At 32.8% G+C, this 10,776-nt stretch overlaps 1 protein-coding gene across 2 annotated transcripts; it reads right to left on the reverse strand.

Moving 5' to 3' along the window:
• Positions 1-298: 298 nt before the first annotated feature.
• On the reverse strand, positions 299-3,161 carry LOC106755859 (putative cyclin-D6-1). 2 transcript variants are annotated; one of them, XM_022778604.1, is made up of 6 exons: positions 2,446-3,161; positions 2,275-2,355; positions 2,046-2,135; positions 1,715-1,931; positions 1,344-1,465; positions 299-1,200 (listed from the first exon to the last, which is right to left on the reverse strand). In XM_022778604.1, exons 1-6 carry the CDS (start codon positions 2,611-2,613, stop codon positions 955-957), a joined length of 924 nt encoding a protein of 307 aa, XP_022634325.1. In that variant the 5' UTR covers positions 2,614-3,161; the 3' UTR covers positions 299-954. The 2 variants fall into 2 exon arrangements, with proteins under 2 accessions (XP_022634325.1, XP_014493565.1); XM_014638079.2 differs by having other exon boundaries at positions 1,335-1,465; positions 2,446-3,156.
• Between the last annotated feature and the right edge of the window lie 7,615 nt (positions 3,162-10,776).

Here is a 10,776-nt window from a genome sequence, read left to right on the forward strand (position 1 = left end):
AGTTGATATTTTCTTAAGGGTTTTAAAAAGTTGATTATTGTTGTTTTGAGGCGATAAAATACTACTAGTGAATTAATTTGAAGCAATCCATTAAATTTAGAAATTGAAATTGTTTTAGAAGCAGTGAATTAAAGGGGAAGAGGCAAAAGGAAAGAACAGGAAGCAGTAAGTAATGAAGTAAAGAGGAAGAGCCAAAAAGGAAGTAAAAAAGAAACAGTAAGTAGTGAATAAAGAAAGACAATAGGAAAGAAGAAAAGATGAAAAGAAAGAAGAAAGGACAAAGACCCCCACACATAGAGACCGGAGAAAACAGCATTCTTAGCTGTCCAATTAATTAATGGTTAACCGTTTTTGCTCCAACATGTTCACAGCGAATCCCAGAGACAAAAGACGCATTTCCATCTACAGTTATCAAAAGTACATCCCATTGATCCCTTCGCAAACAAGCAACTTAAACATATAAACAAACAATAAATAAATACTTACATACAAAAAAGTACTCCTACTAAATTTTATTTTCCAATAAAGCTCTTCCTTCACTGTTTACACTGTTACAATTATTAATTCCTTACCAGAACCTAGGCGACACAACCCCACTTAAACCACAAAACATAACAGACACACAAATTCAACACTACAATTCAAAGCCATGTTTTGTCTTTTTCTTTCGTGTTTAAGAAAAACAAAAATTCCACCCACTTATCGATCTATCTATCTTCCTTGGTGTGCTCTTTTCCCTTTTCTCACCAAAACACTCCTATTCTACGTACCAAGATCGTCATCCAGATTTTATGTCCCATCACTTTATGGCTTCAAAATTTTCAATTTTTTTTGGTTAACTACACCAACATGATATGACATTATGACTAATGACATGCTCACTTTCTGATGGACCCATTGGGATAAACCATAAACGTTTTTTCTTCTTTACTTCTTGAGCATGGTTTAGTTAATTCAAGAGTTGTGGATCGTTGGATTGTTTCCACATGGAGTGATTTTCCTTCTTTTGAGGTCCCTCTCTTGTCTCAGAGGAGAATCAGCAACGGTGATTCCGTTGGTTTTTTCACTTTCTGAGCTGAGAAAATGATGGTCCAACACATTAATCGGTGTGTCTGACCTTGAAACCCCATTCAACGCAGACTCGTACTCCTCCTCTATGGCTATGTCTTGTATCACTTTGTAGCACTGCTCCACGCTTTCCTGCAGTAAATTTTTCGTACCCTCTATTAATTTCGTTCAACATTCAAAATATGCTTTCCCACTTTCCCTCTTCCCCTCCAAAACAAATTCATAAATACTCTGATAACAATAAAGGAGGAATGTGTTATCTGTACTTTATTTACATATGAAGACTCGGTTATTGCTTTTAAGAAGGACGGATATTGAAAAGGAAACAACTCATGAGAAGCACACAAAAGAGCAGATGCTGCAATCATAGATGGCTTGAACTCCCAAACTCTTATCTCTGCACACAAACAAGATCACAATTATTAAATTACAAGTCGGTATTATTGAGTATTATTCATACCATATATCATGCAGAATGACTTTTTCCACCACTCAAAAACTCATTGATATTATATATAGAAAGATGAAAGAGAAGAGAGTGTGAAAGTTTGACAAATTACATTTCCAACTGTTAATGCAGTGTCTGGAAAAAATAAAAAATGTACAAAATCATTAACTATATCATATTTTATGAATATATGAGTACCTCTTTGTGACATGAATATGATTTCAGAAGCACGGTTTTTCAGAACCCTCCCCGTTGGTGAGCCTTGGAGCCCCATCAAGGCAATGAAGAAAGGTATGAAAGAGAATGGAGTGATCGACCGCATTCTCCATTGTAATGCTCCCAAGATAAGTGCTTCCATTCTTCCCACTGTTTGTGTCTCAAAGATGATGCCCCCATCACTTTGATTCAAAATATCCTAATAAATAAACCACATTCAGTGAATACACGTACCAAATTACCAATCTTTTCTTATAAAACCCTCTTGTGTTACCAGCGCTAAACTACTTAGAATGCATGATGGCGATTTTACCTGAACATCTGGGCATTCAGTTCTCATCATCTTGACAGCTAGAGAAATACAAGAGACAGCAATGAGCCTGAGGACCCATGACTTCGGTTGCTGTTTCATAAACCAAATTAAGAATCTAATAGATAGGTACTATATATTACATGTTTTTATTACTTTAATATTCACACATAATGGAATTGAAGAACAATGATGAAAATAAGCAAATAACTAGAACATTTGGATTCTTTACCGAAATCCCTTGGCTGGCTAGGAACCGATCCAGATAGTTGGTAGCAAGATAAGACAAAGCCGGATCCAAAGTGCAGGACAACTGAACAAGACCAACCAATGCACGCTGAGATTATGTTCATAAAAAGCTATTTTTTTTTTCTCAGACAACAGTCAAAGTTTTGGCACTCACCTTTGCGATTAAGGAGACAAGTTCTCTTCTGACAGAGATGTCAAGATCTCTAGCTTTGAGAGTGTGAGAATGATTCTGTGATAGGGTGTGGTCAGATTCAATGAGGAAGAGATAAGAGACAGCATCGGAGTGAAGATTTTCCAAAGGGTTTTCAAGGTCAAACTCCATGGACGAAGTGGTGGTGGAAGAAGGTAGTACTGAATGGGGCTTAAAAGGCAAGGAAAAGCATGCTGAGGGAGGCAAAGTGATAAAGGTAAAGCTGCAGAGAGATAGCTCTCAGTTCTCTCAGCTTTCTTCAAATGAATACCATGGCATGGAGTTGCTTCGGTTCTACAACAGCTTTGCCACTTTTCTTTTTCTAGCTCTGAGCTTTGCTAGTTGCTGCTCTCTCTTTATTGGTGTTGTTGCCTTCTGCGCCTCTCTCATCACCCTATTGTCTCTCTTTGCTATATATTAATTTTGGGAAAATGGGAGGTTTTTGGTCCACCGTGTTCAGGGTTGCATGAGATGATGGTGCTGTGGCAGGACCAGATTGGTTCAAGCACAAGTCAATTTTAATGGGAAAGTTTAGTTTGACATAGAAGTGTTGAATCCTGCCCTCTTTTTCTGCTTTTAAATGGAAAAAAAAGGGTGTGAGAGTTAAGACGGTGGGTGATGATCATTCGGTGAAACCACCATCAGTTTTTTGTTTTTCTTGATCTTGACCTTAATGGCACACTCTTGAATAAGAACGGAACAAATTCATATTAATATTTAATACCAACAAGTCCAAAAATCAAACGGAAAATGCAACCAAAATACTACTACTATCTATTCTTGTAATTAATACGTTTCCTAATTCATCAGTGATTTTGATTAAATTATGCTGCATTTTTTCGGTGGATCTGTGGGATTGAGCATAAAAAAGTAGCAGCTGACAATGAAATGCTTTAATGAATACTGATCCCAATCCTATGGTTATTGGCTACTGCAATCCGCATGCCCCAATTCAATGTCACTAATGAAGCATTATTTCCTATGATAAAGTAAGGGATTAGATGCTGATAATTACTTTCTTCAAAATCTCTCTAATCACTGTCATGGATTGAAGTTGAACAAATTAAGGGTCAATAGGGTTATTGTCAAGTTTATGCATGCTCTACTTATTGATGAAAGCCCAGTTGGTATACATATTAATTGGAAAAAATTATGTTTTTATTTTTCACACATATAGAACTATCGTGTTTGTTACATACACAATAAAGGTCCGACACAGTAATAATCCCTTACCCAATTCTAGATCATAATCAAATAATACTTTAGAACCAAATTTCAGTAAGAGAGGAATCCAATTAAAATTATATTTAATTTACACGGGACCATGTTGATCTGAATTAAACATGTATAATTAATTATTCACTAGAAGTTCAAATTTGAAGTGAACAACTAACTTAATTCAAATTGCTTTAAAAAATGACTAACTTACTTTCAATGAGAGAAAGAAAATGATATGAAAGAAGAGGCTGTGAGTGAAACATATGTAATTGAAATTGAAAAAGACTAAGTATTGTGTCTGGGTCCACTGTTGTTCTTCTGATCCCTTATTGGTCTCAGTGTATTAAGTCCCACATTGAATCCTGGAAAGTAAAACTATGATCTTGTCTTTAGTCATTGTTGAACCAAAAAGAAAGGCACAAACTAAACACGGTTTTGAAATCAAGATTTTTTTAACATATTGCAGGATGACTTTGGTGGGACTGAATATGGACAACCATATAAACAAAGATAAACATGACAAAGTTTTTTTATTTATAGATGTTAAACACTAGAACGACCGAACAAGAGGGACACACTGAAACGTATCTGCTATCACAATAGAAAGTCTTCAACTTGTGGTTGGGAAATGAGAAGGTGAGTTCTTGGTGCATTTGGGGAAGAAACAAAAAACTGATTTCATTTCTGACCCTGTTTTCTGCATTCGTTTTTATGTGGAAAAGACTAATTGGTTGAATTAGAAACTAATCTTCTTCACCAAATTATGATTCTCGTTAAACATGGGAGATACATAGAAAATTTATAATTTATTTTCTCAGACAAAATCAAGAATTGGGAACTATCTATGGATGTTTTCTGATGTAACAAAACATGTGTAGTGTAGCAGGAAAAAACATCCTTGAGTGAGTAATGATGCCTCATAAAGTATATAGAGATTGAATTTCTTAGTTTGTTCTGGTTGTCTGAGGATCATGTCTTGGTTGTGCAGAAATGTTCAAGCGTGATTCATATTTTATCAGAGTACAGGTCCAATATCACTTTTCATATTTTATCTTATTTTAAATGCTTAGAACTACAAAGTTTCATCATTAATCCATGAAGTTAAGAGAAAAAAAAAAATCATTAAATTATCCATTTAGTGTTAAAGACAGCGGCATAGGATTTCCTAATTTAATAACTACACAATCATTTTGATCATTACTGTTATACATGTAAATCATTTTGATCATTTTTTGATTGTATACTTGTAATTTTAATTATTAATAAGTAATAATTGGCACGTGGGTAATTTTTGGGATAGTTTGTATTAAAGTATGTTGGTTGACTAAGGGCTTTTGAGGGCATTGCAAGAGGCCTCAATGGCTTTTTCATGTGTTGCTTGATGACTTCGAAATGACTTTGAAGAACGTTCCATTTCTTTTGGAGTTGCTTCAAACATGCTATATCTCTCAATATAGTACAACTTTCTCTCCATTATTATATGCACAGTTTTATACTAGCACAACTTTTGCTTTTCTTCTTGGATGTTATCAGAAAATCATAGATTCTCTCTTCTTGCATGTCTTGGTTCAAGAGAAAGTCCACATTTTTTTTGTACAACTTAATTTGTAGATGTATCTTAGATTAATGTTTAACTTTGCTTGTTACAACTAGGATGATCTTAGATTATGTTTGTCAGTTCGTGCTTAAAGAATATTTCGAATAATTAATTTTCATGAGTTTAGATTTTGTTGAATTTGAAAAAAAAAAAAAAAAGTAGCAAAGCTGAACTATTTGGGCCACCCCGGTTTCGATTTGATCATCAACAAATCACCTAACCAAATAAAAAAAATTTAGAAAACACAATTCTAGTCAGAAGGGAAATAATAAATAATATCTAAAGTAAGAATTATATAGCAACACAACATAAAAAAAAGCAATAGAATTACATGACACATAAATAGAAGTATAAAATAAAAAAAAAATATTGTAAATTATGGGAGGATTATAATGTTGCCGTCTACATGCATATATATGATATAAGAACCAAAATCGAGATAGTACTTTTAGAATATAAGTCAATGATCTAAATTAATTCAATTTTTTTTTTCATTTATATTATTATTAAGTTAAATTTGTGATTACCAGTAATTGAATTAGACTATTGAAAAATTTGACTAATATATATTTAAAAGCAATTTTACAAAAATGAGTTGAATTTATTGATATGTGAAAATAAAATTTATTGATATGCAATATATAATTTTTACAGTGGTTAAACATTTTAATAATATGAAAGATAAATGTTAAATATTCATTGGTACAGAAGTTAACCAACATAAAAAGTTTTTTATTTTGACAATAATTTAATAAACAATAATCGAAATAGAAAATATAATATATAATCCCTCACAACCAATATATTGTCTACTTTTTGAACTATTTCAAAGGTCAACAAATATGGAAAGTCACTAAAAATAAGACACACTAAAACATTAATTTCTCTTCAATTTTCATATTGTGTCAAGAGAATTCTTCTTTTGTTATTTACGCTGTGTTTCTTTGCACTGATTTTACTGTTTACACCAATTTGCGAGCGAGGAAAGTTTTAAATTTTGCGTTCGTTTGAACTGATTGCAAGCGATGGATTTGTGACGAGTTGCGATGATTCTGAGTTGAATGCACTGTCTTCACCATCTCGCAAAAAGGAGAAGATTTGCGATGATTTAGTGGCAAAAGACTCATCTACCCTCTGTAACTGTGAAAATTCCAAGTGAATAAAACCTGATTTTAACGTAAATTTAAAAAAGCAAAATCCATTTTGACGTAGGAGCTCTGCAGATCTGCTAGGTATGTTTCTCGCACACACATTATCCTTCTTTTTTGCAGGTGGAAGACGTGTAGTTGTGGAGAGGGGATGATGAAGATGAAGGAGGCCGATGACGCCGGCGGATGAAGAAGACGAAGCTTGAAGATGAAGATGGCGTGCACATGTCAAATTTGGTGCAGGTATCCGGATACACTGTTGCTGTATCCGGATACAGTTTTCTTCAGAAATTGGAAAAGAAGAGTATCCGGATAGATGGATTGCGTATCCGGTTCCAGGCGTTGATGTTGTTTGCAGCTCTTTGCATGGCGATAGAATTGTCACGTTCGATATCGAGGATTTTGATGGCGACAACCTCGTTGAAAGGAACGCAGAGCGCGCGGTGAACAGAAGCGCTGACGCCCTGACCAATCTCTTCGTAGAGAAGGTAATGTTCAACTCCGATCGGATACTTCTTCTTCTCTGTTCTGGGTCTCTTTGCCCTTCTCCTTCATGCTGATCGATCTTTGAGGCGACGAAATTCCAGAGAAGTNGTTAGATTCAGATGAGAAAGGCAAAGAGAAAAATCACGTGAAGATGGAAGAGAACGAATGAATGAATGAATTGTGGTAAGGGTAAGGGTAATTGGGTCTGTCTCCTCCCGCCATTTTTCTTCTGCAACCAACTCTCCCTCCCCTCTGTTCTTAAACAGTAAATATTATTTACATTTAATTAAAAAATAAACATTACTTACATTTAATTAAAANACATTATTTATATTTGGTAAGAAATTATATTACAAACNAATACTAAATTTTTAAAAATATTTATTTTACTTAAAAATATTTTTTTAATATTTTAAAAATTAATTTGACTTATTATAAATTAATTTCCTTTCTTTATTAACAATTATAAATTTAAATATAACATTAAAAAAAACATTTTATATTACTAAAATAACTAGGGGCATTTTGGTAATCTTTCATTTCTACCAATTAAACAAATTTTTTAATTTTATCACATCAATCAAATCCTACACTAATTCTCACAAACTTTACCCTCAAATCTACTCTCAATTACCCACAAATCTACTCAAAAAAACAACAACAAAATTACCCTCAAATCCATTCAAATCATCTCCCCCAAATCATCTCCCCCAAATCCATTCATAAAAACATAGGCTTAGTCTCTCTTCTTTTATACCACATCATGTCACACTTTTCCTAACTTCTATTTTGACACATCATTTTATAATTTCTTTTGAAAATCATACACTAATTAAAAATAAAATCAATATAAAATATATGTAGGTGTAAATTTCACTTTATAAGTTAGTTTTGTAGGTTAAGTTACATTTAAAGTTCATTTTTAACATATATTAAAATCATAGATTAAAACATATTTTACTAAGATTTGTGTTTGTTAGACATATTATTCTACTCGATATTAGATTTCTATCAAACTACTCATTAATTTTTAGTCTTATGCATGTATATTCCTCAGTGTGAGGAGATGTTAGAAGTTTCACATCTTAAAAACTGGTTTTGCGAGATTGAGTTAGGTTTAAAATCAATTTCTTTTCCAATACAACTCTTCTTTTCATTTTTTTTTCACTTTTGAACAGTCTTTAAACACTCGGATGGAATCTATTATTTATATATAAAAGTTTAGTTGAACATATAAATATTTTTTACTACTTAAATTGAATGACATTTACTAAGTGTGACATTGTACTGTAATTGCATTTTTCTGAATCAAAATAAACAAACTAATAATTAAAAAACACACACACACCATATTGTATATCAGTTTATCTTCACTTATCTAAAATTTACATTGACTAAGACTACACCAAATGTGATTTAAAATGATGGGACTAAAATAATAATTGACTGCACTTATTAATTAGCAATAATCGTATTGATTTGGAATGAATCCAAAGTTCATTCCCTTTAAAGATCTTGAGATGAATATACTTGAATACACTTTATTTAATAAGGTATTACTAAAGTAAAAGTGTATAGTAATAATAAAAATAAAATATATGATAGTATATAGAAATATTTGTGGTTGAAGAAATTTGCATGCAGAATGATCGTGGAGTGAAAATGCATGTTTGAGGCTAAAGTAAAGAGGAAAAGGGTAGAGAAGGTGATGATTAATTTGAAGAGTGGATGGAGCACGCCACAGGCCCCATGCAGAGAGCAAAATCATTGCATGTTTAATGTTTGGAATGTGGGCCTTTTCCTATATATTAACTTACCTTCCAATTATTCACTTTCCTTTTCATCAACAATTCTATTTTGCAATCATCACTATCACTCAACCCTCTCTGCAAAACCTCACAACATTTAATCATACTTTTTCCCTTTTTTTCAATAATAACATATTAATATCTCACATTTTTTCTTATAATATCATCTTCATCATCAATTTTCTAAATAACTAACTTTCATTCTATTCAAATTTTACTTGAAAAATAAACTCAATAATACTTCACTTTTTGTTTAAAATATGAGATATTAATTTTATTCCGTCGTGATAAAATTATCTATTCATGTGATTTATTAAGAATATTGTTACTGTAGACGCACAGTTTGAAAGTGGGCTTATAAAAGCCCAGTTCCGGACTAATACTTAGAATCCATCACGAGAAAAGCCCATTGCGTTGAAAGAGAAAGATCTAAAATTTTGTTTGGCAGAAGCATTTTATTTGAACACATTGAAATGGTACAGTAGTTCTTTTGTTTTATCCAGCAAAATTTTAGAGTATTTCTTTCTGCAACTCCATAATATTTTCCATCTCCATAAGCAAAGTAAAACGATAAATTTGTCTTTGTCCTCTTCCCTTCACCACTGCACATCCATACTTTCCTCCACCTTCGTCACATCTTTTTCCACGTCTACCTCCACCTCTACTTCCATTTTCATCCCACATTCTTTTTGAGTTGAACTTCAATCTAAAATATAGAGCACTTTATGTTGTGTAGGAGTAAATAAAGAGGATGAAGTGTAAGACCTGAAAAATTAGTACTATTCTATGCATAAGTTAGTTATTGAAATATGTTTGAGATAAGTTTTATTTTTGTATCATGTGGTTAATTAGTCAGATTTTATTATGGTGGGGTGAAAGCTTGGAGTGTAAGTGTTATGTGGCTTGAAATATAAATTATTTGTGTTAAAAATATGTAAAATTATGGTATATGTGAAATAGAATAATTTGAAATGTTATTAGTTGGTAATATAATCAAGGTTTAATACCTATTTTGGTCCCTTGGTTTGTGAGGTATGTTTAAAGTTGTCCTAACTTTTTTCAGATGTTCACAGTTATCCCATAATTTATAAAAAAACGATTCAAGTTAGTCCTTTTTGCTTATAGCGTTAAAAAACTAACGGAACTTAGCCAATCTGTCCAATTCATTAATACGTGGAACATAAGGTTAGTCAATACTGGAGTAACACACATTGGAAGCTCTGCTATCTGCTCTCGGCCTTCAATTCTTTCTTTCTTATTCTTCTTATTCTTAATGGATTGTTCTGATGGTCAGCTTCAGGTAGGGTTCTACTTCAACGCTTGTCCTTAGGTAGATTCCATTGTCCATGACATTGTTAGAGAAGATGCTCTCTTTAATACCAACATGGTTGTATTCTTGCTCAGACTTCATTTTCATGACTGCTTTGTTGAGGTTTCTCTACATAATATCTCTGCATAATATAATTGTATTATTGATATTATAAAGCTGTCAAAATGGGTAACCCGGTCCGGTCCATCACGGGTTGGTCACTTAGTGAGCCAACCCAACCCGGCTCATTTATTAGCGAGCTAGAAAAATTCGAACCCGACCCGACCCACCACGGGTTGGTGGGTAAACAGGTTGGCTTACTGGCTCACTTAATTATAATTTTGTTTAAATAAAAAAAAAATACAAACTTTTTATAATTCAAATCTAAACAAATTTCACTCCCAACATGGTTGTTTAATTAATTTTGAAAATAAGAAACTTCAATAATTTTTTCAAGCAAAAAAAATAATAAATCTTTTTTTATAAAATTAAAATTAGATTTTAATAAAACAAAATTATGTAGGTGGGTTGGTGGGCCAACCCGGCCCACCACGGGTTCAACCCGCATGAGCCGGGTTTAAATGAGTCGGGTTAAAAGTTGACCTGCATAAAAAAAATACAATTTTTTCAAACCCAACGTAGTCCGAACCCGTGGTGAGCCGAGTTGGCCCGCAGGTTGTGACCCATTTTGATAGCTCTATTGATATCTATGTATTAATTGTTGAAATG

Source organism: Vigna radiata, chromosome 2 (genome assembly GCF_000741045.1).
Source record: "Vigna radiata var. radiata cultivar VC1973A chromosome 2, Vradiata_ver6, whole genome shotgun sequence".
Taxonomy (NCBI): Eukaryota; Viridiplantae; Streptophyta; class Magnoliopsida; order Fabales; family Fabaceae; genus Vigna; species Vigna radiata.